At 39.7% G+C, this 27,282-nt stretch overlaps 1 protein-coding gene across 1 annotated transcript; it reads right to left on the bottom strand.

Moving 5' to 3' along the window:
• Nucleotides 1–803: 803 nt before the first annotated feature.
• Nucleotides 804–26,613, bottom strand: LOC140507473 (arylacetamide deacetylase-like 4). Its single transcript, XM_072615552.1, has 5 exons — nt 26,511–26,613; nt 18,954–19,087; nt 13,356–13,566; nt 4,863–4,926; nt 804–1,584 (listed from the first exon to the last, which is right to left on the bottom strand). Exons 1-5 carry the CDS (start codon nt 26,611–26,613, stop codon nt 810–812), a joined length of 1,287 nt encoding a protein of 428 aa, XP_072471653.1. The 3' UTR covers nt 804–809.
• Nucleotides 26,614–27,282: the final 669 nt, after the last annotated feature.

Here is a 27,282-nt window from a genome sequence, read left to right as displayed (position 1 = left end):
CCAACTAATCTAGTGCAAAAATGTTTAAAAATGGTGGTATAGAACAGATTTTAATTATCACTTAGCAGCACCTTGCTTATCAAATTTCTCCTAACTTTATGTCGTTACCTCTATTGGCTTTCAAATCAAGTTACAAAATTTTTCCTTATTCTTCCAAACCTGTCCCAGACTAAAAAAACAAAGAAACAAAGGCGTTTTTTTCCTATAGTTTTTCTACTCTCAACTTGGTCTCATCTCTCAGAATTTTAACAGACTCCCTGTAACTCTTCCCATTCAGATACATTTAAGGCCATTGCTCCCCTGCCGCATCTGGCCTTGGGGATACAGATGCAAAGAATAAAACCAGGACAGAGCGTCATCTTTCCAGCTCCCAGTTTGGGCACAGAGAAGCCATTCAAGGTCACGCCAGACATCCTAAAAGACATCCTAGGCCTACCTACCAGAGGTACACAGAGGCTTGTGTTCTAGTCACACCAGAACAGTCCATGTCTTTCTCTGGGTGCTTATATTTCATCTTAGGGTACGTGCTAGTATAGACTTATAGACTTATAGAAAAGATGACATGAGGATTATCAGCCTAACCTTCCTGTCACCATATCTGTGAACAAGCAGTACTTCAAATTATTTTTTCTCACTATTTATCCATCAGAAACTACTTTGGTATACTTGAATCTAAGGCAGGGCTATATTCCCAATCTCTCCCTCAACCCCAGAATTTGCCCTAGCCCCTAAATTGGCAAATTGAAACTCAACAGGGAACCTAATTTTGGATAGAATCCTTTCTTTCCTGAAAGTCCTGGGAGTGAGGTTTACAGGTTCTTTATAAAATGGACAATGATATCCAGATTTTTTAAGGAGCAGGGGAAACAAAAGTACTTATTGTCAAAGGTGATGAGCACTCCATGAAAACCATCTTCAATGTGGTGCCAGCTCACTGGTACCCCCTGGTCTTCCAACCTCTTCTTGTACAACAGTGCATCATCCCGTAAGATATCAAGCTCACAGCTCACAAGCAGGGTCTCTGGGAGTTGGGCAATGATGTCATCATCAGCAATTAGGGGAGAATTCATTGTCCATAAGATCTGTTTATTTTCTTGGTAGGCATCCTCATTAAAAGGGCCAGGTGACATGTGTTGGTAGCCTTTCTCTTTGAACCTCTTAGGTATGTTGTGGACATTCATCCTTTCTTCAGACTTCACCCTCATCTCAGGGGGCACATGGGCACCATTGAGAATAGCAGTTTTCCAAGAAGGGTTGATATCAAAGTATTGAAATATACAGGAAATGACTAAGTTCTGGTTGAGGAATGGGACATTTTTGTTCTGTTGATAGGAAGGCAGCTGGAAATTAAATCCCTGGAGATAGGGATAGATCAGAATCTGGGCTCGTATCTTGGGGAGACCTGGTTGGGTCATGAGGCTTTGGCAAGCAGAAGTCGCTAATGTCCCTCCACAACTGTCTCCACAGAGGATGACATGAAAAGGATCTACACCATATGTTTCCAGGTTTCTCAGAAAGTGGATGGAAGCAGCCATGCAGTCATTACTTGCAGAAGGCCTCCTGTGCTCAGGAGCCAAGCGGTAACTAAAGAAGAGTGAAAGAACATACCTTATGATTGGGACAAAGGATTAAGGGGTCAAGAAATCAGTTTAATTGATGTTCTGAGCCAAACTTTAAATGCTCTTGCCTGCATTGGAATTACAGGATGTGAGAGCTGAATGTACCTCAGAGACCATCTAATCCAGGGGATCTTAACTTTGGTTCAGTGGAGCAAATGGATAGATTTCAGGGGGTTTCTGGACTTGAATGAAGAAAACTACATCTTTGTTTTTACTAACTTCTAATTAAAATTTGGCATTTCCTTGAATTATTTTAAAAATATTATAGGCTTCAACAGACTGCCAAAGGAGTTCATGATGCAAAAAAGGATAAGAATCCATGATCTAGTCCAACTACCTGATTTCACTGAACTCAGTAGAGTTGGCATTAGAGTTTGTGTTTGAATCTTGTCTTTGCTATGTTATGGAACCTTGGGCAAGTCACTTAGTTTCTATATCTGTAAAATGAGGACAACTGGATTGCATGACTCTAAGGTCCCTCCCAGTTTGAAAATCTACAATATATTTTTTGAATGTCTATTATGTTCTAGGCACTATGCTCATCATTAGTGATAAAAAGATAAAAATCAAACAGTTCTTGACCTCAAGAACCTCACCATCTAGGCAGTGGAGTGGAAGATGTTTGTGTGTGGAAAAGGGAGCAGAAGGCCCAGAAAAGGAAATGACTTGCCTGAGGCCCAAGAGCCAAGAGATGGAAGGGCTGGAACTGAACTTGATTCGCTTCTCTGAAGTCCAGTGCTCTTTCCACTATACCACACTGCCCAGTCTCTTTAACTAAAACCTTGAAGCAAGATAGCAGCTGATTAAGAAATAAGGTATACAAAGGAAGTCCTTGACTCTTGGTAAAAAAAATTCACTGGCTGATATGAAAATGGGGAAGTGAAAAAGAACAAAATGAAAAATAACTTCCTTCTGCCTAGAAAGAATCTGTCTCATGACTGGGAAGGATTTTATTATCATAAGAGCCACCATGCAGCTGTTTTCCTTTTTTTTTTTTTTTTGAAGTTATGAGGGCAAGGATGATGGATGTCTGACACATAGTAGTCTTGTAATGCTTATTGATTGATTGAATTCACTCCCTTTTACCAAGGGCACATTCAGATATGTTGTCACCATGCCTGGTAACAACAAAGCCAGACTGCAGATTCAATTTGAGGAGAGTGAATGAACTCTGAATTTTCAAATGTAAAGTTAAGTATGTTTGGCAAATATCATGCCTCTCCTTTCAGTGACAGTGTCCTGTTCACCCCAGACTATCAACAGCTATTTTGACCCTGGAGAAAGGAAGCTACTTACTACAACTCCCCTTCTCCGCTCAAAAAAGTGCTGGTGTTTTGCCTTTACATAACGCGTTTGATGTAGAGAACTCAAAGCTTACTCCTCCGTGTGATCTCTTTTATCATTAAACCCTGAGCAAAGTGAACAAGCTTCTGACTCCAACCTCCTAATTCTTCTCCTGGCAGGAAATAAAGTCTCTCAGAGAAGGGGGGGGGGGGGAAGAAGAGCCTAGAAACATCTAGTTTACCTCCCTTTCAGCCATATCACTGTCAGTGACAGACCTTGCCACACACCAGTTCCCTGAGGAAGACTGAGCAGCAGTGGCAACCCAGTAGGAGCAGGTATAGCATTAGACAAAATTGATAGGTAAGCAAACTGAACTTCTCTTTGAGCACCTACTTAGCAAGGTTGCTTGTGAGCTTCAGGTAAGATAATGAGCTTAGATTACTTTGTGCTAAATACATATCAATCATGATTCCTTTTATAGGATCTTTCTCAATTCTTCCTCTGGCACCAAAATTAAACAATAATTGAATTTAAAGTAATTAATGAGAGTATAAGTTAAATAGCATAGCTCAATTTTAATCTTCTGTCTGTCTAGAGGTATTTGTTCATAATAATAATAGCTATAATTTATAGACCACTTAGGGTTCACAAAGTATTTGTACTACCTATGTGATCTCTTTTGATTCTTACCACAGCTTTGTGAGACAGGTTCTGCTATAACCCCCTTTTTATATTGGACTAAACTGAGGCTGGAAATCTGGGGGAGTGAAATGAGTTCATAAGAGAGACCATCTCTTCCCACTGTGTTGCCATTTTGGTATGTGGGAATGCTCACAGGCATCTATTGATCAAGGTTGTGACTTGTGCTCTAGAGCCCACACATGCAGCATGCATAAGAGAGCTGGAGAAACCAGTGTAAAGCATCTGTGTCCTAAGATGAAGCCCAGTGCTACCAGTCTGAAGAGAGCTGCAGAGAACAAAATGTGGTCTATGAATGTTTCAGTATCATCAGAATGATGACTCTGAAGTTAAAAAACATAATGAAGATTTCTGTGAACTGATGTAGAGCAAAGAAAGCAGGCCCCAAAGGATGCTGAGTGGAAAGTTACATCTATACACACATTGTCAATTGCTCTGTCAGACCATTTTTAAAAAAAAATACAAAGTAATATGGCAGGGAGTGTTTATTAGGAAGTGACTGATATGTCAAAATGAAATGTACCAAATAAAGTGCAAGGCCTCAGAAATATAATAAATTATAGGAGCTAAAAATATTTCTAGTTTTCCAACTGTATAGAAGGTTGCCCTTTAGGTATCATATTTGAGAGCATGTATCTCTTCATTTTCTTAGGTCTCTACTTATTAGTTTATTTACTCATTATGAGGGTTATTAACCATTTTTGTGTCACAGATTCCTTTAACAATCTGATGATAACCTATGGTGCTCGTCTTAGAATATTTTAAATAGTATTTTATTTTTCCACTAGTTACATGTCAAGAAAATTTTTAGCATTCATTTTTACAAGATTTTGAGGTCTGAATTTTTCTCCTCTCCTCCTGCTCTCCCACTTCTGAAAATAGTAGGCAGTTATTAATAATAGTTTATTAATATGCTATCATGTAAAATATTTCCTTATTAGTCATAGTTGTGAAAGAAAAAACAGATTCTATTAATATCTGATGAAGCCTATGAATCTCTTCTTAGAATATTTTTTAAATTCATAAAGTAAAATACATTGAATTACAAACGGAAATGTAATTATTCTTAAAATACAGTTACCAAAATTTAAAATAAGGTCATGGACCCTAAGTTAAGAACCCATAATCTAAAAATAAAAAAAAGGGGATTTGCTGTCTTTGACTACACCTCACGCCCTCTTCTCTTTTTCCTTCATTTCTCAAATAACCTACCTACCTGACCATGTTCATCCCTTCTCATGTACTTTTTCCCTTACTTACCCATCTGACAGAACCACTGAGTCAGTGTCCTTGGACAAGTAGCAGCACAAGCTATTGTAGTCATCTGGAAGATAAAGAGTTTTCATTAATAGTCTGGAGCTACCTTATCTTCTTACCCACTTGCCTTTTCTCCCACACTTCTCATCCTGCAACCCCAGATATAGAACAGGTATTAAGTGGTGCATAGAACATTTGTAATGTATGTGTCTATATATATATATAATTTAACTCAACCTCATGAGTTAGTTTCACCTTGTTGTGTAATGTCTCCATTGTATTCCTTTGTACAACTCACTTCATCTTACATGTTTCCTTTAAAATTATATTTCCTGGCTAGCTATACTATACAAACACAGAATATCCAGCTAAAAATAATCCATTTTAGGCAATTAATTTTTTTTAAGTTTAACTGGTTATGTGACTTTTGTGGAAAAAGAAAACCCATTCACTAATCTTAACTAAGTTTTTTATTTGTTTCACTAGTTGATATGGAAACTCTAGATTGTAAGGCCTTAAGGGAAGATTATGATTTCTTCATCATACTCAGAAGATCGCTCACCCCAACACATGACTAAAGTGACTGCCTAATTGACTCTGCACAAACAATAAGGTGAGAAGGGGAACATGAAAGAACTTACTTGTAATTGCTATATCGTTTGCTTCTTAGATCTCAAAGCTAGGATATTTTTTGCCCTTTTGGAAATGCTAGCCTCTCAGTCATTCACCCAGGCAAGTAGTAATTTCAGACTGATAATGTTGCTACTATTACTCTCCATATGGCTTCATGTGGGCAGGTGGGCTTAGGGAAATGTAGAGGGCATAAACGGGAGAAATTCAAGTTTACAAATTTATATGAAGAGACTTACACAAGCCTCCTTCTATAAAATATGGAATAAATTAGATTATCTCAAGGTCTCTTCTAGCTCTACATCATAATAGAATGCTGTATTTTTAAAATGAAAAGATTAGTGCAGATGATTCTTAAGGTCTTTTCAACCCCATGAGGTCTCATGAGGCATGGGCAAAGATAGAGTAGATAGATAGATAGATAGATAGATATGATAGATAGATATAGGAGAGTGACATGATCAGACCTGTATTTTATTCAGATCACTTTGCCCACTATCTAGAAGATGGAAGGATGGAGCTATATGGAGAGGGGAGAAGCTTGAAGCAAGAAAACCAACTAGGATCCAAAAGTCTGGGCAAGACATGTTGAGAGCACAGAGTAGAGTGGTGTCAGTATCAGTGGAGAGAAGGTCTAAGAGCTGTGAAGACAAAATCCAAGATTTGGCCACTTATGGATTGGATATGGGGAGGGGGTAGGATGAGGGAAAATGAGAAGCCAATGATGAAGTTGTGAAAACCTGAGTGCCTAGAAAGATAGTGGTGCACTCCACAGTAAAAAGGAAAGTTTGAAAGAAGGGTATGTTTGTCAGGGGAAGTAATGTAATATCTGTGAACAAGATCACAGACCATTCATACCTGCTCATGCTGTGTGGGGAAGAGGGGAGAACCAGAAAGGGGAAAGACCTCTTACTCACTAGTCACTGTCCCCAAGTGCAGAACCTGCCTTTTGAAGGGAGCTACAGAAGCCTTGGGGGCAGCTAGGTGGTACAGTGGATTGAGCACCAGTGCAAGAGTCAAGAGGACCTGAGTTCAAATCTCACTTCAGAAACTTGACACTCACAAGCTGTGTGACTTTGGGCAAGTCACTTAACCCCAACTGCCTCATCCTGGGTCATCTCCAGTCATCCTAATGAATATCTGGTCACTGGATTCAGATGGCTCTGGAGGAGAAGTGAGTCTGGTGACCTGCACAGCCCTCCCTCACTCAAAACAAAGTCAAGTGCAAGTCATGTCATCATTTCTCTGATAGCATGGTCTTCTTCAACAATGAAGAATGAACACAGAAGCCTTGAAATGATCTTGGGATAAGGAGGAGAAGGCAAAATTTTTCCTTATGGCACCTGTACAAATTCTGTGGGTAATGGTTAGTTTAGATTTTTACTGCCCTGAAAGATCAATGATAGTCTGAGAAGATTAGTTTGGGAGCTTTAGAAGCAAAAGGAGAAGTAAAACCACTACTAGGTTTGTACCCCCAAGAAATCAAAGAAAAAGGAAAAGGCCCTCTATGTACAAAAATATTTATAATAGCTTTTTTTGTGGTAGCAAAGAATTAGTAAGTGAAGGGAGGCCCATCAATTGCAGAATGGCTGAACAAATTGTGATATATGATTGTGATAGGATACTATTGTGCTATAAGCAATGATGAGCAGATGGATTTCAGAAAAACCTGGAAAGACTTAACATGAACTGATACAAAGTGAAATGAGAAGAACTGAGAGAACATTGTACATAGAAACAGTAATATTGAACAACTGTGTATGACTTTTTATTCTAAGCAATACAATGATCCAAGACAATTCCAAAGGACTTACGTTGAAGAATGCTATCCACATCCAGAGAAAGAACTGTTGAAGTCTGAATGCAAATTGGAAGATACTTTTTCAAACTTTATTATTCTTAGGGGGTTTTTTGGTCTGTTTTCTTTTTTAACATGGCTAATGTAGAAAAGTTTTGCATAACTACTTAGCTATTTTATTTGTTGTTCACTTGTATCCAACTCTTTGTGACCCATGGACTATAGCATACCAGTGTTTGTCCAGATTCATTTTCATTGTTTTTATGACACTATCTATCTTCTTCTCTGACATCCCTTTTCCTTTTGCCTTCAATCTTTCCCAATCACAGGGTTTTTTGCAGTGAATCTGGTCTCATTTTATGACACAGTATTTAAGCTTCATCATTTAATCTTCCAGTGGATAGTTTTAATTAATTTCTCTAGGAATTAACTGATTTCATCTCCTTGTTGTCCAAGGGACTATCAAAAGTTTTCTCCAGCACCAAGATTCAAAAGTGTTGATTTTACAGTATTCAGCTTTCCTTATATTTCCAGTTGTCACAGCCATACATTATTACTACTAGAAAAAAAAACATAGCTTTGACTATATGGACCTTTGTTGTCAAACAATGTGGACCTTTGTCAGCATGTATATAATCTATATTAAATTGCTTATCTTCTCAAGGAGGGGTAGGGGAGGAAGGGAGTAAAGGAGGGAGGGAGGAAAAGAATTTCTACCTCAATTTTTTTTAAATGCAAAAATTTTTGTTTACATGTAATTAAAAAAACAACATTATAAAAAGCTAACGAGAAGGCAGAATGCTGGGCTATAATGATAGGCTTGCTTGTACTGAAGCCAACCACAAACTTATTGAAGATGGGTAAGATGCCACCTGTCTTCCAACCCTTTGAGTGGTTGACCACACACCTATTTTATTTGTTTTTGTTTAGATCTTACTTTATTTATTGAAAAGTCTTTTTTCCCCACTTATTATTTTATTTTTTCAAATTATGCAAAGATAGTTTTCAACATTCACTTTTACAAGATTTTGAGTTCCAAATTTTTTCTCCCTTCCTTCCTTCCTCCTTCTCCAAGATGGCATGCAATTTGATATGGGCTATATATGTACAATCATATTAAACATATTTCCACATTAGTCATGTTGTGAAAAAAGAATCAGAACAAAAAGGAAAAATCACAAAAAAATAAAAAAAAGAGAAAATAGTATGCTTCACTCTGCATTCAGATTCCATAGTTCTTTCTCTAGATGTGGAGAGCATTTTCTGTCATGAGTCCTTTGGTGTTGTCTTACATCTTTGCATTGCTGAGAAGAGATAAATCTATCAAAGTTAGTTATTGCACAATGTAACTGTTCCTATGTACAATGTTCTCCTGTTCCTGATTGCTTCACTCGGCATCAATTCATGTAACTCTTTCCATATTTTTCTGAAACCCCCCTACTCATCATTTCTTATAGAACAATAGTATTCCATTACATTCATATACCACAAGTAATTCAGCCATTCACCAATTGATGAGCATCTCCTCAAATTCTGATTCTTTGCCACCACAAAAAGAACTGCTATAAATCTTTTTCCCCTTTTAATGATCTCTTAGGGATACAGACCTAGTAGTGATATTACTGGATCAGAGTGTATGCAGTTTTGTAGTCCCTTGGGCATAGTTCCAAATTGCTTGTAGAATGGTTGGATCAGTTTACAACTCCACCAACATATGTTACTGTTCCATTTATTCCCACATCTTCCCCAACATTTCTCATTTTCCTTTTTTGTCATATTAGCCAATTTTAATTGGCATTTCTCTAATCAATAGGATCATACACTTCTTAGGGTCGGGTCACAGAATCTTAGGAGTCAGGGAGTAAAACCTGCCTCCCACTTTGGAAATGTCTCAGACCTTGGGACTAAATCAGCTTCTGCTACCATGTAGGAATATCCTCTAATTATTAGAAAATATACTTTTTTGGTGGAATGGAAGAGGCAGCATCTTATGAATGACCCTAAGCTAGAAAGGGCCCCTCCAAGATCACTGTCTTGTCATGTCAGAGGGGTTTCCATAGCTCAATGAAATTATGACCTGTTCCATGCAGGATTACCCAAGATGGATAGGTCATAGTAGGAAGTTCTGATAAAAGGTAATTTACTGGAGAAGAAAATAGCAAAGCACTCCATTGTCTTTTCCCAGTGGACAGTGTTAAAATGATAAAAGATATTACAACAGAAGTTGAGTCCCTCAGGTCAGAGAGAAGGTGTGCAATACATTACTGGGGAGGTGGGGACGATAACCACTAGTAGCTCCAATTCTAATGAAGTGGCTGGGCCAAGGCTGAAAGGAAACTCAGTTGTAGACGTGTTCTGGTGACAAAAGGAAAGTCCAATAATTTAAAGATCAATATTGTATAGGATTGGACTATAAGATCTATGAACCAAGGAAAGCTGGATGTGATCAGATAGGAGATAGAAAGATTAAACATTGACATCTTGGATATCAGTGAACTTAAATGATGGGAATGGGTGAATTTAATTCAGGTAATCATTACACATATTAACTACTATAGGCAAGAACCCCTTAGAAGAAATGAAATAGCCCTCATAGTCAATTAAAGGGTAAAAAAAAAAAAAGCAGCACTGGAGTATAATCTCAAAAATGACAAAATAATATCTGTTCAAATTCAAGGCAAACCATTCAATATGGCAGTAATGTAAATCTATAATCCACTGATGCTGAGGTGAAAGTGAATCAATTCTATGAAGACCTGCAAAATCTAAACAGCAAAAAAGATGTCACATTCATCATAGGGGATTGGGATGCTAAAGTAAGAAATCAAAAGATAATCAGAGTAACAGGCAAGTTTCTCCTTGGAGTACAAAATAAAGCAGGACAGAGACTAACAGTTTTGTCAAGATAACTCTCTAGTCATAGCAAATACTCATTTTCAACTACCACAAGGTAACTCTACACATGGATATCACCAGATGGTCAATGTTGAAATAATATTCATAATATACATTGCAGAGGTGAAGAAGTTCTATAAAGTCAGTTAAAACAAGACCTGGAGTTGACTGTGTCTCAGAATATGAGCTTTTCATTCCAAAATTCAGACAAATTGAAGAAAGTAGGGAAAACCATCAGAGCATATAGGTATAACCTAAATAACATCCCTTATGAATATGAAATAGAAATGAGGAATAGATTTAAGAGATTAGATCTGATAGAGTGAAGAACTGTGAACAGAGGTTCACAATATTATACACGAGGCAGCAATGAAAACAAAATCCCCCCCCACAAAAAGCAGATTAAGAAAGCAAAATGGCTATCTGATGAAGCTTTGCAAATAGCTAGGGAAAGAAAGAAAGCAAAAGGTAAGTGAGAGAGGGAAAGATGTACTTGGCTGAATGCAGAATTCCAGAGAATAGTAAGGAGAGATAATTATGAAGGTTCTCTTAAATAAGCAGTGCAAAGAACTAGAAGAAAACAATAGAATGGGAAAAACAAGATCTCTTCAAGAAATTAGAGACATCAAGGGAATATTTCATGCAGAAATGGGCATGATAGAAGAAAAAAATGGTAGGGACTTAACAGAAATAGAAAAAAATAAGAAGAGGTGACAAGAATATACAGAATGATTATACAAGAAAGGTCTTTACATCACTGAAAATCACAGTGGTGTGGTTATTCATCTAGAGTCAGTTATTCTAGAGAATGAAAATGTGGGCCTTAGGAAACAATGCTAAAAATAAGGCCAGTGGAGGTGATGTCATTCCAACTGAGCTATTTAAAATCCTAAAAGATGGTGCTGTCAAAGTGCTGCACTCAATATGCCAGCAACTTTGGAAAATGCAACTATGACCACTGGATTGGAAAAGACTGGTTTATGTCTTAATCCTAAAGAAGGGTGATGCCAAAGAATGTTCAGATTCCCAGACAATTGTGCTTATTTCATATGCCAGCAAGGTTATGCTTAAGGTTGTCCAATGTGGGCTTCAGCAACATGTGAACCCAGAATTACCAGTAGAGTATGCTGGTTTTTAAAGAGGCAGAGGAACCAGACACCAAATTGCCAACATTCACTGAATTATGGAAAATTCAAGGAAATTCCAGAAAAAGCATCTACTTCTACTTCACTGACTACATTAAAGCCTTTGTGTTGATCACAATAAAATCTGGCAAGTCCTCAAAAAGATGAGAGAACCAGATTATCTTACTTTTCTCCTGAGGAACCTGTATGTGGTCCAGTGACCTAACATGGAACAACTGATTGATTATGATGGGACTGTATATTGTTAATTATTTATTTAACTTGTGTGTAGGGGACTTCATTTGAAATGCTGGGTTGGATGAATGAGAAGCTGGAGTTAAGGTTGTCAGGAAAAATATCAACAATCTCAAATATGAGAGGATACCACTCTAACGGAGAAAATGAAGAATTAAGAAGCCTATTGTTGAAAGTGAAAAAGGAGAGTGTAAAAGCTGACTTCAGGTTTAAGATAAACTAAGCTGGGGGTGGAGCCAAGATGGTGGAGTAGAAAAATGCACATACACTAGCTCTTACCCCACAGCCCATAAAATACCTGTAAAGAAGAACTCTCAACAAATTCTAGAGCAGCAGAAGCCACAGAACAATGGAGTGAAAGAGATTTCTAGCCCACAGTGACCTTAAAGACCAACAGGAAAGGTCGGTCACACTGGACGCAGAGCAGAGCTCAACCCAGCCTTGGCCACATGGCACTGGGAGGAGCAGAACTGAGCAGGCTTCGGGGACAGAATCTCCAGCGGCAGCACAGATCCCTCAACCTATAGGCACTAAAGGTCAGTGAGAGGGTTTTTTCAGCTGGCTGAGAAGGGAGCAGGGTGTCCCCATAACTCAGGCCTGCTCAGGTTGCAGCAGTAGAGGCAGCAACTGACTGGGGCTCCCATGGCAGGCAGCAGCCCGCATCCATTATTGAAGGCCTCATTGTAAAGCCTCTGAGGGAACTGACCCCTATATGGCTGATCTGCCCCCACCTGAGCAGCTGATCTTAATCTCACACACACATACACACACACACACACACATATGGAGAGAGAGAGAGCACAGGGTAGGTTGAATAGGAAGGGAGCATATCTAAAAAAAATAAAATTGAAGGGTGAGAGAGGAATATATTGGAAAGAGAAAGGGAGAAATGGAATGGGGCAAATTATCTCTCATAAAAGAGGCAAGAAAAAGTTTTTTCAATGGAGGGGAAAAGGGGGGAGGTGAGAGGGAAAAAATGAAGCTTACTCTCATCACATTTGGCTCAAGGAAGGAATAACATGCACAATCAATTGGGTATGAAAACCTGAAGGAAAGTAGGGGAGAAGGGAATAAGCAGGGTGGGTGGGGGAATGATGGAAGGGAGGTCAAATGAGAGGAGGGAGCGCTTAAAAGTAAACACTCTTGGGGAGAGACAAGGTCAAAAGAGAGAATAGAAGAAATGGGGTCAGGATAGGATGGAGGGAAATATAATTAGTAGTACACATCATGACTATTAGGGAAGTCATTTGCAAAAACTACACATATATAGCCTATATTGAATTGCTTGCCTTCTCAGTGGGGATGGGTGGGGAGGGAGGAAGGAAGAGAAGTTGGAACTCAAAGTTTTAGGAACAAATGTTCAGAATTGTTTTTGCATGCAACTGTGAAATAAGAAATACAGAGAGAAATACAAATAAGAAATACAGAAATTTATCTTAATTATAGGACAAAAGGAAGATGGGGATAAGGGAAAGGAGGGGTGTTAGAAGGAAAGGCAGATTGGTGGAAGGGGTGATTAGAATGCTTGGCATTTTGGGGTAGAGGAGGGGAGACATGGAGAGAAAATTTGGAACTCAAAATTTTGTGGAAATGCATGTTGAAAACTTAAATAAAAAAGTAAAAGAAGAGAAAATTAAAAAGAATTAAATATTAACCAAAATAAACATTAAATTAAAATTAAAAAAAAAGTTCCATCTTCCCATAGCACCAGGATGCTCCCAGTGTGACCAGGATAAAGTAGCAATGCCTAGGTGGATCCAATCCTTTAAAAGGCCAGGGGAAATTGGATCTTACCCAGGCTCCCAAATACCATGCCACCTCCATGGCAGAAGATGATTCCTTTCTGCAGACTTGCAGACGTTGTTTTTGGCTGATACAACCTCACAGGTGCTGTCCCAAAGCATAGGTTCTTTACCATGAGCTTTGGGTCCTTCTTGATTGGAAGGCTTTGCAGTAAAAAACGGACAAATTTTGGCATTGAGCAGATTCCCAGCTTCTCACAAATCTTCCCCCGTTAGAAGGAATAGGAAATCAGTTAAGAGTCTAGTTTCAGGCATTGTTGGATCATTGTGGGCAGCTGTAATCACAGTCAACCCTGCTAGTTCTGATTCTCTGATGTCATCTTTGTAGATCTTTGAAGCTATTTTTTTCTGGTTTTAGTGACTACTTTTCATTTATCCATCCACGCTCCCTCATTCTATTCCATACCTAACAAATGTCACACATTTGCCCGATGGTTAGCCATGGTGTAGTTGGGGAAAGAGAGGAATGTTTGTATTTCTCCTCTTGCTATATATCCTTTCATTGAAATTCCATGATAAAAACTAATTATTTTAATTGTTCAAATAAAACTGCAGTGCTAAGTACTTGAAGTTATCATTGGTGAAAATACACTGGATTAGGACTTTAGCTGAAAGAATTAGAATCACCCCAGACCTCTTGGGAGTATGCCCAGAACCCTGATGGGCAGATGTAGACTTGCCCTGGGGGACCTGACTCATTCATATGAGCAAGGGTTGAGATAAGGATTCCCAGGGTTAATACAGGTTACATGTGGGGCCTCATTTAGGATAAAATTCTTCCCTTCAAATTTGTGGCAATCCCCTGGAGAAATTTTTCATCTTAGACTTTCATTATCAGATAACTTAGCTTTGAAGATCCACTAAAGAAAACTTGGCAAATTGTTTTTTTCCCCCACTCTATCCTATAATTTTATAGTCAGTCTCTCTCTCTCTCTCTCTCTCTCTCTCTCTCTCTCTCTCTCTCTCTCTCTCTCTCTCTCTTTCAAATATGTGTGTCCTTTGCACACCATAACAGTTTCTTTTGAGGTAACTTTAGCATTTTTTTCAATGTTTAAATATTGATGGCTGCTATATTACAAAATCTTTGAAAAGTTGGGATTCCATGGCCTTGAAATGCTGATTCCAGCTGACAAATGTTTCTGTATTCCTCCTGCTTTTAAATAGACCTAGAATGTTTGCTGTATTGTGAGATTCTTAAAGATTATCAGTCTATAAGATATACTTGGATTGTTGCCCTGAATAATCAAACCTAAATACTTAATCCCTTTTCCTGGGCTAGGAGACAGCTAGGTGGCTATGGACAGTGCTGACCTGGAGGCAGGAAGTCTGATTTGAGTACTTAGCATGATGGCTGCCCTGTTGGTAGGTTCTTCATGAATTCTCATTTCCTTCCTTTTCTTGGCAGTCTCTCTCTTTTGGGAGATTATGTTATAGTGCTCTCTTTACATCCTAACTGAGACAACTTGTGCGATTATTGAGTTTGGAATTCTAAGTGTCATGGATCTCTTGGGGAAAATTTCTGCTGTCCTTTGTTATTAGGACCCAGAGGAAACTGATCTGCACTTCAGATCATATATGTCAGAAACCCCTGAGGACATTTTGGTGTGCTCTGTGGAAAAAAGGATACTGAGAAATTTTATCCAGACTCCAATTAGAATGCCTTGTTCATTAAAGGAATCATGGAAGAGTTTTCACCCAGGATAGTTTAGGCTCTTATTTGAGGGTGAAGGAGGTGACTTCCAGGCCATCCTAGATGAGTTACAGTTGTCCTAGGATTAATGGAGGGAAGAAAACTTTTCCTTCTGAGATGGAATGCTTAAATTTATTTTCTTCAAGTTGATCAGTGATCAAACTCACTCTAAGTATGGAGGTGAAGGGATGTGGGGGAGCCTTAGAAAAAGAGAGAGAGTTTGAAGTACTCCAACCACTGGGGACCCAGAGCCTGATTGTAAACACAACAGATCACAATCTGTTTGGCTTCTTGCCTGAGGGTGGATCCTAGGTCTTAAATGCTAGCAGGGAACTCCACAGGGGGATTTACTTTTGAGGTAGGAAGCTGATTTTGTCTTTTTCTTTTATTTATTGTTTGGGTTAGCCATTTTGTACATCAAGACAGGTATTTGTTAAATGGTAAACAATGTTGTTTGTTGAATCTGCATAACTGTATTTGGAAATGTTTGTAATTTTCCCTTGTACATACATGAACTAATTTAGCTCTTAATCTAGCACTAGCCCTTAATCTCTCATGCACTAGGTCGAGAATGATATATTGTCATATATCTTTGATCATAGGCTTATATAGAGCTGAAAGGAAGGACCTGATCAAGATCATCCAGTTGACCCCCACATTTTCAAGATGAGGAATCGGAGATTGAGTGGGTAAAGTGGTTTGTTTAGTGATACAGATAGTGACAGAGCAGAATTCTCAATCCTTTTCTCTGACTCCCTATCTAGAGCTCTTTCCACTACAGAACCTTTCCCCTTATAATCTGGGTCTAGTAGCAAGATAAAGATCAAGACTACTGGAGATAGCCGCAATGCAGTGGGAGGCCTTGGCCTTTTTGAGCTAATGTCTTTCCCAGGTCTCAGGTTGTCTAAGACAGTGCCTATTCAGTGATTAAGGCTAGGTAAAAATGATGCAATGAATGGCCTCTTTTACCTAGTCAAAAAATAAAATCGGTCTGGGAGGGGAAGATCCTTAGGGTTTTCTGTCCAAAACAGAAACAATTGCTACTTCTGAGCCACCAGAATCTGACTAATGGCCAAGTAAGGCTTGGGCTAGGATATCTTGTTGGCCTGTCAATGAGACCCAGAGCAATTTGGGTTTAAGGCATGGTTCATAAAAAGAAATCTAGCCCGTAGACTCCAAGATACCTTGCTAGGTTTCAGTGATCAAAATTTGTATTACTTTGGGCAGAGCTGGAACCACATGGCTTCAGAGGAGAAAATGAAACTGGTGGCTTTGCATATCCCTTCCTCACTTAAATCCAATCCACTTGCAAATCATGGCACGTTCCTGATATTATGGTCTTCTTCAAGAATGAAAGTTATTGTTTGTCCACATTATCCATTTCTCCTAATCCTACCCATTTTGTTTCATTGTCTACAGGGTAAATTGGACTTCATGATCATTTTCACTATGGTCTTTCAAGGGGCATTTGGAAGTAATGTTGATTTCACTGTGGTTGAAATTGCAGAGAGGCTTTTCTTTGGGCATGAAGAGAGCAGCCCAAGAAGCTGATTTTCAAAGTGAGGATAACATTCTTTTCCTAGGAATGATCAACTGGCTCACATTAGAGAAGGACATAGAGCTTAGACCAGGGTTGAAATGGACTTTAGATATCCCATCTGTGATACTGAGGTTAATGCTTAGGAATCAACATGATGAAAAATACAAATTATTCTACCACAACCTGTATATAAATGCATAGGGAAAGAAACTGGGAGCAGAAACAGGAAAAAAATAGTCATGTGAGACTTTCAGATGTAGACCTTTAACTACTACCTATAGATCTTATAAGAAGGAAGAGAAAGGAGGCAGCATATACTGGGCAAGTCAAACTACCACCATCATCTCCCTTCATATCTCTGCAGAAAATAGCCCACAACCCCAAACCAAAGAGAACTGAGAATAGCAATGCCCCAGACCACCAGGCCAGCTTCTAGGCCATCCCCACAGCCATTATCTGGGGAGGTAACTCCTGTGCAGAGGGGACCAGCTGTCCCCACCAACTACCAGCTATGAGGCAGAAAGGCATCCAAAGATAGGGACAGCAGGTAGCATCAGCAGGTATGCTCTGAAGGAGATAGCTTAGGACCCTGAATCCAGGAGTCTTAGGAATAGCAGTGCTTCCCAGATTCCTGGTCCTGCTTCCAGCCTGGGTCCTTGCAACCAGTATTGGGGAAAGAAATCACTGTGGAGAAGGGGCCTCCCTTCATCACAGCTACCAATGCCAGCTGCCAAATTGCCCTGGAAATGGCAGTACCTCCAGAGAGTGGTTCTCTGCCTAAAACCTCTGGGAGAGGTAATACCTCCTAGACCACAGGTCCTGCTTTCACCCCATTCCTCAAAGCCATCATCCTGAGAAGTCCTTACAGAGACACAGTCTGGTAACTGCACTTGCAGGTGGAGCTCCCAAAGACTCAGAGAAGAAAGTTCTTCCATCAGAGTCCTTGGTCCCATCAGGTGGTTCAACATCAGAAGGTGATATGACTTAAATAGGAAATTACATGTTACTATGTGCTTGGCCACTGTACTCCAGGGGCCATGGGACCATTCCATCTGTTCTGCTGCTGAAACCTTCCATATGTGATGTCCCCCCCAATTAGAATGTGAACTCCTTGAGAATCAAGGCTTTCTTTCTACTTGTACCCTGAGTGTTCACCACTGTGCTTTGTACATAGTAAGTGTTTAATAAATGCTTTTTCAATCTTCCATTCACCACTGGACCCTGCCTTACCCCTATTTATTAATAAGAGTCAAGTACAACCGTTAATCTCCCTTTGAACCCCAGTGGTTATGCATTCCACCCAACATGAGGGAGCGCTCTGAGGTAACTCCAGACCTCTCCCCTTGCTCTGTCCCTTTTATTTATGATTAAAGAGTGTATGTGGATTTACTTTCTCAATTTCTTGGCTCTTGATGCCCTCACCACCGGAAAATCAACCTCCCTTTCCATTTTGAAGCAGCTTGCTTATAAAAATATGGTATAACAGCATACAATTCTTTAATAATAAAATAAAATAGGATGAAATCAAATCTGTTAAATTCTTAATAAAGACCAAATGTCTGCAAGACCAAGCAACCAGAAACAAAACAAAAAAAGCTCCTTTGGTCTGCAGACAAACCCCAAACTCAGGAGTTGAGAGATAAACAGTCTAAGACACTTAGATATGGACCTCAACCTTGTCCACAGGAGATCCAGAGCCAAACTTATCCCTTCCCCTAGTCACTCTTACGATTCACATCAGTGAGATCACAGAACTATTTGAGTGGCAAATAATATCGCATTTGTTCCTCACAACAAATGTCTAAAATTGGCACCATGATTATTCCTACTTTACAAATGCTGATTTTCAGAGAGGTTAAGAGACTTGTCCTGGGGAATATAGCTAGAAACTACCTGGGGTAAGATTTGACCCCTGCCTCTCTGATTTCAACATCAGTGTTCTAGATGCTGTGTAATGCTCCTTCTCCAGATGAGAAGGGTATGGGCAGGTTATTCTTGGCAATACCAGAGCCAATGATTGGGCTTTTACTTTATTCAGAAAAATTTCACCCCCAAGTCCTTCATCCCCAGATTCTACTATCAGGCATATAACCCAAGGTGGTCATTGACAAGAAGAGTCCCCTTGCACACAAAAATAAACAATATAGCTAATTTCCTGTAATCCCTCTTCATCAGGCAATGCAAAGCATTCCAAACACAGCAGCCTGAAGACTGTGTTACCCAAGTCCTCAGCCTCCTTGAGGAAGGCCCTTTGCTAACTTAGGGTCTGCTATATCACTTAGTTTTTGCTTTCTCTACCTCCCTCCTGTTCAACCCACCCCCCCTTACCAAGGCCTGAGAGGCAAAGGGGTAACACTCACGCAATTTATCGCCAGTAGAAAGGTACAGTGTAGTATGTGGAGCTTCATTGTGTGGCCAATAGCAGCAGGGATATCTGTAGTAAAGAAATGTTCGTAGATCACCCATAGTCCAATTCCCAGGCTAAAGATGCATCCTGCCAGGAGAAGGAAGAACCAGATCATCATCCTGCTTTTCCTGAGAGTGAGGCTGAGAGGGAGCTTCTCTTTGGAAATTCTTTGACAAATGTTCTGGTGCTTTTATAAGTTCCCTCCCCTTTCCTTCTCTACCCTTGTCCAGTTTCCCTATAGGCAATAGCTTTGCCAAGTTCTCAAGATTCATTTCCCTTGAATGAATTAGACCGGAATAACCTGATTGATTCAGTCAAATATTTATTAAGAATTAATTACTTACTCAATACTAACCCCTGAGGATACAAAGAAAGTCAAAAGACAATCCCTGCACTCCAAGAGCTCCCACAAGTAAACAAGTACAAACAAGAAGGAGACAGGATAAACCAGAGATAATCGATAGAGGGAGGGCACTAGAATTAAGGGAGATTAGGAAAGGATTCTTGATGTTGAGATTTTATCTGGGATTTGATGGAAGTCAGGAGGCAGAGATGAGGAGGAATAGAATTCCAAAAATGAGGGACAACCAAGTGAAATCAGAATCCTAAGTGAAGACCAGCCTCTCCTGGATGCGTTTGTCATGGAACTTTAACCCCGAAGGGAAGAGTCCATCAAGTCACCCTTTGCACATAGGTGTCAAGGCTGTAAAGTCTCCTCTTTCTCTCCATCTTAAGCCAGTCATGAGATCTAGAATTATAGACCTAGAACCTCCAGGAAGTATCAAGTGCAGTCTTTCACTGTATGTAGTCTGTTTTTTTAAAAATAAATTTTTTATTGATATTTTCTATTTCTTACAATACTCCAATATCTCATGTATTCTTCCCTCTCCTCCTGAGAGCCATCCCATGTGAAAAATGGGTTTATTATTTTTTTTACTTTTTTAGAGAGAAAAATAAAATTAACGCAACTAATCAATACATTGAGAAATTCTGAAAACATGTGCAAAGTGTAACATCCATGGACCTCCTATCTCCATGAACGAGTAGATTGGTGGTATCTTCTCATATCACTTTGAATTCTGCTTAATGTCTATAATTTTGTTACATTTACTTTTAACTTTTTAATGTCATCATTCTTTGCTTTTACGTTGTTGTAGTTACTCTCTATAGTGTTTTCTTGCCTCTGCTTCACTCTGCACCAGTTTATATGGATTCCATGCTTCTCTATATTCATATGCATCATTTCTTACAGCACAGTAATATTCCATTGCATTCATATACCATGATTTGTTAAGCATCCCCCAGTTGATGGGCATTTACCTTGTTTCCAATTCTTAGTATCACAAAAAGTGTTATAAATATTTCAAATATATGAGGACTTACTTCTTATCAATGGCTTCCTTGACGCAGGAGCCCAATAATGAAGTCTCTGGTTCAAAGGGCATAGGTATTTTAGTCATTCTCTTTTAATAATTCCAAATTTCTTTCCAAAAGGGTTGTACCATCTCACAGTTCTACCAACAAAATGTTTTGAGCCTGTCTTCCTACAACCCCTCCAACATTGACTGTTGCCATTTTGGGTGATTTGAAAGGTATGAGGTAAGATTTCAGAGTTGTTTTGTTTTACATTTCTCTCCTATTGTTGATTTGGAGCATTTTTTCCTGTACTTGGAAATAGTTTTGTAGTTCTTTTGAGAACTTTTGTTCATATCCTGTTGACAGTGTGTGTGCGTGTGTATGTGTGTGTATGTCTGTGCCTGTGTGCCTGTGTATTACTGCTGGTAGGACTGACAAATCCTGGCAGGTGGAGAAACAGATGAGTCATTTGATATTTTGAGCCCTAGTAAGAGACTTTATTTATTAAATTCCACATTATTATATTCAGCCCAATGCCGTAACCCGTTAAGTTCTTTTTGGATCTGAATTCCATCATGCTATATTAACTATATTTTCCAGGTTTGTGGAATCAATCAGTAAATCACTTATCAGGTTTTTTATTGTAAACTTTTTTTTAAAGTTTTATTGATGTGGGGTTTTTCTCATTACAAACATTTGCAAATTATTCTCACTTCATGAAAGGGCTCTTGTAAGAAATAAAACTGTTAAGGAAAATAAACAAAAATATAGTGACCTCATTGAAAGTACATGCAGTATGTCACACATAAAACCCATCCCCACCTTTTTATTTTTCTTTTCTTTGTATGTGATTTTTCAAAATTATATACAAACCAATTTTTAGCATTCATTTTCACAAAATTTTGAGTTCCAGATTTTTCTCCCTCCCTTCCCTCTTATTAAAATGGGAAGCAATTTTTATATAAGTTATATATATACATATATACATATATGCAATCATGTAAAATACATTTCCACCTTTGTCACAGTTGTAAAAGAAGAAACAGCCCAAAAGAAGAAAGCCACGCGCGCACACACACGTGTACGCATGCATGCACACACACACAAATAAGTGAAAAAAGTTTTCTTCAGTCTGCATTCCAAGTCTATCAGTCCTTTAACTGATACTAGAAAAAATAGCTTCAAACATGTATAAAGATGACATCAGAGAAGCAGAATCAGTAGGATTGACTGTGATTACAGGTGCCCACAATGATCCAACAGTGCCCGAAACTAGACTCCTAACTGATTTCCTCTTTCTTCTAACAGGGGAAGATTTGTGAGAAGCTGGGACTCTGCTCAATGCCTTTTTATTGCAAAGAATTCCAATCAAGAAGGACTCAAAGCTCATGGTAAAGAACCTGTGCTTTGGGACAGTGCCTGTGAGATTGTATCAGCCAAAGGCAATTTCTGCAAGCCTGTGGAAAGGAATCATCTTCTTCCATGGTGATGGCATGATAGTTGGAAGCCTGGGTAAGATCCAATTTCTCTTGGCTTTTTAAAGGATCAGAGTGTGCACAGTTTGACTGCCCTTTGGGCATAGTTCCAAATTGCTGTCCAGAAAGGTTGTATCTGTTCACATCTCCACCAACAATTCATTAGTGTCCCAATTTTCCCACATCCTCTCCAACATTTATCATTTTCCCTTTTTGTCTTGTTAGTCAATCTAATAGGTGTAAGGCAATACCTCAGTTTTCTGAATTTGCATTTCTCTAATTCATAGTGATTTAGAGCACTTCTTCATATGACTATAGATAGCTTTGATTTCTTCATCTGAAAACTGCCTGTTCATATCCTTTGATGATTTTTCAATTGGGGAATGGCTTGTATTCTTATAAATTTTACTCCGTTCTCTCTATATTTGAGAAATGAGGCCTTTATGAGAGAAACTTGTTGTAAAGATTGTTTTCCAACTATCTGCTTTCCTTCTAATCCTGGTTACATTGTTTTTGTTTGTGCAAAAGCTTTTTAGTTTAACATAATGAAAATTATTTATTTTACATTCCATAATGCTCTCTAACTCTTGCTTTGTCATGAATTCTTCCCTCTCCATAGATCTGACAGATGGACTCTTCCTTGCTCTTCTAATTTGCTTATGGTGTCACCTTTTATGTTTAAATCAAGTACCCATTTTGATCTTATCTTGTTAAGGGGATGTTGGTCTATACTTAGTTTCTCCCATATCATTTTCTAATATACCCACATTTTTTGTCCAATAGTAAGTATTTATCCCAAAGACTGGGGCCTTTGGGTTTATCAAACACTGCTACTATTGTTATTTGCTACTTTATCTTGTGTACCTAATCTATTCCACTGATATATTATTTCTTAGCCAGTACTAGAAAGTTTTGATGATTACTGCTTTATAGTATAGTTTGAGATCTGGTATTACTAGACCACCTTCCTTTGCATTTTTTTCATTAATTCCCTTGATATTCTTGACCTTTTGTTCTTCCAGATGAATTTTGTTGCTATTTTTTCCTAGCTCTTATCAAATAATTTTTGGCAGTTTGATTGATATGACACTGAATAAGTAAATTAATTTAGCCAAAATTGTCATTTTTATTGCATTGGCTTCACTTACCCATGAGCAACTGATATTTTTCCAATTATTTAGATTTGGCTTTAGTGTGAAAAGTGTTTTGTAATTGTTTCATATAGTTCTTGGGTTTGTCTTGGCAGAAAGACTCTTAAATATTTTATATTGTTTAAAATTTGTTGGGGATGGAAGCTTAATTCCATGTGGACAGTCTCGGGCAGGTAAAGGTGGAAACTTCTAAATCTTAGAGTTCTCATGAGGCCCCCCATGAAACACCAGGGAATCGAGGAGTGAGACCGAGCAATCTCGTGTATTTCCGCCTCTTCCCGTGAGAAACGTGATGGGAGGAGCATCCCCCTCGAGACTGTCCCAGATCTGGGCACACCTATTGTTATCTAACAGGCACGGTATTCAGGTGCAAACTACGCGGCCGGAGAGCTTAAATAGGGTCAGGAAAGCCTGAAAGCTCTTAGCGCGGAGGGGCCCTGACAGACAGAAGGCCTCTCCTTCCTTTTCCTCTCTTCACTCTCCCCTCCCCCTCTCTCCCCACTTACACTTCTGCTTCCAATCTCTTACTGTAAGATCTTTGCCTCCTTGGGAGATTTCTCTCTCCCTCCTAAGGAAGAGCTCCCCCTGCACATGTAATCAGGACCCTGAATAAAGCCTAACCCTTGTTCAACTCCGGAAAGTCTCTTCTCTCATACGTTTATCCGGTTTGGCCAACCGAAGACCTGGGACAGGTAAGGTAAGACTCGGGTACCCCTCAGGCCTCTAGGCCTGGCAGTTGGCGCATTCCAAACAGGGACAGATGCAGATATCCTGGGTGGTTGGGGACACCCGGAAGGGGCTATGAAAGACGTGAGTCCCGAATCCTAGATTCGGAAGGAAAGAAAGAGTGAGTAGCTTCCCACACCCATGGGAAAAGGGCAGGGATGGGGAATCAATTGCCAGTAATAAAGCCAGAGGAACAGGAGGTCTGGGCTGAGATACTTTACAGGGAATACAGGAGGCAGTGGGTCGAGACATGGGAGAGGAGAATCAAGGGACAGAGATAGTGTTAAAGACATTGCTGCGGCAGAATTGTAATCATGACTGCAAAAAGGCAATGCTGGGACTGCCAAAGAATGCATCTGTTGAAGAAATGATACAGAGATGTGACAGGGTAGGAAGTCCGATGTACTTGGCACAGGTGCAAGGGAAGTACCTGGCCGCAGCCTTAAGTAACATTTCTCTGGAGAGAAAATGTTTTCACTGCAGAAAACCAGGACACCTTAAGAAAGAGTGTAGGAAAGAAATGAGTACAGGGAGGGGCCAGGACCCTTGTTTTTCATGTGGAAAGCCAGGTCACCTAGCTAGACAATGTAGGAAGTCGGGAAACGGGGTGAGGGGCCCCTCGAGGGCCCCGAAAGTGTACCCTTTGGCAGAGAATCGGGACGGCCCCTTGGAGGGAGAATACAGGAGATTATGGGGCCAGAGGAAGGAATGCAACACCTTTACAGCTTAGATAAGTGCCAGCTTGCAGCTCATCAGTTTACTATGATTCCCCTGAGAGACCCCATACAGGAGGAATCCCTGATATTACAGAACCCCTCTCATGCACCCATAGTTATATATACAGGAGTTTATCCCATTGGCACCACAGCACTTCCATGCTCCAATGTGGTAGCCGAGCCGGCTCATATAGACAATCAGCTTCCCATAGCTATTGCCCTTCCCTTAAAGCACTCAGTTCAAATCCAGTTACTAAAGGAAATAGGACAGAATAGACCTGAGTGTACAATCTGGCTCAATGGAATTCCCATGACTGGCCTCCTTGATACTGGAGTGGATAGGACCTGCCTTAGCGGTCGCTCAGTTCCCCGGCACTGGAAGCTCAAAGAAAGCCAGAGACCAGTGTGGGGAATAGGAGGGTGCCAAAATACCTTAGAGACAATGCACCCAGTAAAGTGGGAGGCAGAGGATCGCCAAGGGACCGTATGGCCGTTGGTGATTCCAGGACTTAGTTTTAACATCTGGGGCAGATACATCATGAGCCGCCTGGGGATGAGGCTATCAAATTTTTAGTAAGGGCCATTGCAGTTGCACTGGAGTCTCCACCCTTGAATTGGAAGTCAGACACCCCGATTTGGGTGGGGAAAGCTTGAGCAAGACTCTGCTTTTATTCTGCCATCTTGGCTCCATCTCTCCGCAAATATTACTTTTTTAATTGTTTCATTTTTCCAGTCTGTTGACTTTTTTTTCACAATTCTCTTGCATCATTCTCATTTTTTTTCACAGTTTTTCTTCTACCTCTCTTATTTGCCTTTTAAGCTCCTTTTGGAGCTTTTCCATGAGTTTTTTCTGTGCTTGAGGCCAATTTACATTTTTCTTTGAAATTTTGTCTGTAGATGTTTTGATATCATTGTCCTCTTCTGAGTCTGTGTCTTGAGTTTCCCTTTCACCATAACTTTCCATGGTCAGATTCTATTTTGTTGTTGTTGTTTCTTAGTCATCTTTTCCAGCCTTTTTCCTTGCTTAAAATCAATTTAAAAATTAAATTAAAAATTAGAGCTGTGCTCCTGGGGTGGAAGTTGAATTGTCTCCTGCTTCTTATTCCAGTAACTGCAGTCCTTGACTGTTTTCCTGGTACTGCACTGGTGTTACCCTGAGGCCCATGAGGGACTCTCATGTCTGGCACTGTGCTGATGTGGTGGGGTGATTGACACTGTTGGAGGCCAAAGGGGTCTGATAGCCAGTGCTCGTGCTTAACATATGCTGAAATCTCTAGAAAGTCCCTGCTTTGACATCTGCCTGCTTGCTTGGGGCTACACTGAAGCACATGGTGGGTCCAGACACTGGGATCTGCCTCACCTAATTTTGCTTCATTATATGGTGGGTATCAGTGCTGGAGTCTATGAATTCCAGCACATGATGGGGGATGGGGTCTTGTATTGACATTGTCTGTTACACCATCCTGGGGCTCAGGATCTGCCACTGGTTTGCGGAGGTAGGGCTTTCTGTTGCCTTGCTGGGTTACTTTCTGCCCTGGACTTTGCTCTCCTTTTGCCTGAGTGAGACAGATCTTTCCTGACAACCTACCAAGTTTCTGAGCTAGAAGATTTTTTCACCCCCATTTTTTTTTTTTTTTTTGCTGATTCTGCTGTTCCAGGATTCACTTTGGAGCACTATTTTATGGTTATTTGGAAGTAAATATGGGAGAGTTATGGTTATTTCCTGCTTACTCTGCCATCTTGGCTTCCAGAAGTTCCCTATCCTTTGTTTTTACACTTTCCTACATTTCCCAATTTATTCCCTTCTCCTCTCCCCTCCCAGAGAGCTAGCTCATAATAAAGAAGAAAAAAAAAGAAGAAACTCTAAATAAATGATCAAGAAAACCCTGACATTATATTCAGTGTTTCACATCCATACTTTATTTCCCTCCCAGCTGCTCTCCTCTGGACTTTTTTATCATGCCCCTGAGTAGGACTCTTCCCTTTCTTCCCTTCTCTCCTTTTCACCTTTATGTCCATTGAGAACAAAAAACCTCCCAACCCCATGAGTTTTCCCTGTCACCTATGCCAAAAATGCTCTCCTCACCTCCATCTGGTTTCCTCAGATTCATTAAAGACTCATTGCCAATCCTCTCTTGGTCCAGAGGCCTTTTCTGATCACTCAGTGTGCTGCCCCTCTCCCCCTGCATTTCCACCCCAACCTGCAGAGCCTTCCTCTTGAGATTACTCCCATTATTAATACTCTATATAGCTTGAATGTGCCTATTTGCATGTTTTCCATTCCATAATATAAACTCCTTGAGCACAGGGACTATTTTTGCCTTTATTTGTATTCCCACTGCATAGCACAGTGCCTGGTACATAATGAGCACTTGATAAATACTTGTTGATTGATTGATTGATCTATTTATGTGAGTTACAGAGCTCTTCCCAAATGTGGTAGCTTTTTTTTAAGATCTCCAGTCTTGCATGTCCACTTGTCGTAATGGATATCTCAAATTGGATGTCCTGTAAACATCTTAAACTTGACATGACTAAAATTGAATTTATTATATTTTCCCTCAAACCCTCCTTTCAAACATCTCTGTTATTATCAAGGACAACATTATCCTCCCAATTCTCTTCATTCTCTCTTACCATCCCCCAGATCCAATCTGTTACCAACACCTACCATTTTCACCTTTGCAGTATTTCTCAAATATACCCCCTTCTTCTCTTCTGACTGATGCCTCTCAAGTGTAGGACCTCATCCCCTTATGCCTACATTATTACAAAGGCTGCTAGTGGGTCCACCTGCCTCAAGTCTTTCCCCACTCCAGTTCGTCCTCTATTCAGCTGCCAGATTGATCTACCTAAAG

The sequence above is a fragment of the Notamacropus eugenii genome, chromosome 5, assembly GCF_028372415.1.
Source record: "Notamacropus eugenii isolate mMacEug1 chromosome 5, mMacEug1.pri_v2, whole genome shotgun sequence".
Lineage (NCBI taxonomy): Eukaryota > Metazoa > Chordata > Mammalia > Diprotodontia > Macropodidae > Notamacropus > Notamacropus eugenii.
The sequence above is the reverse complement of the archived record's forward strand: the minus strand, read 5'-3'. Positions and strand labels throughout refer to the sequence as shown.

What these genes read in the sequence shown, in the direction of transcription:
- LOC140507473 (XM_072615552.1), bottom strand. Translation starts at nt 26,613, where the DNA reads ATGCAGGGGGAGAGGGGCAGCACACTGAGTGATCAGAAAAGGCCTCTG. An exon ending in TCTGAGGAAACCAGATGGAG is followed by an intron (nt 19,088 to 26,510) that starts GTGAGGAGAGCA and finishes TTCTCCTGGCAG; the next exon opens with GATGCATCTTTAGCCTGGGA. An exon ending in CATGGTATTTGGGAGCCTGG is followed by an intron (nt 4,927 to 13,355) that starts GTAAGATCCAAT and finishes TTTATCTTCCAG; the next exon opens with ATGACTACAATAGCTTGTGC.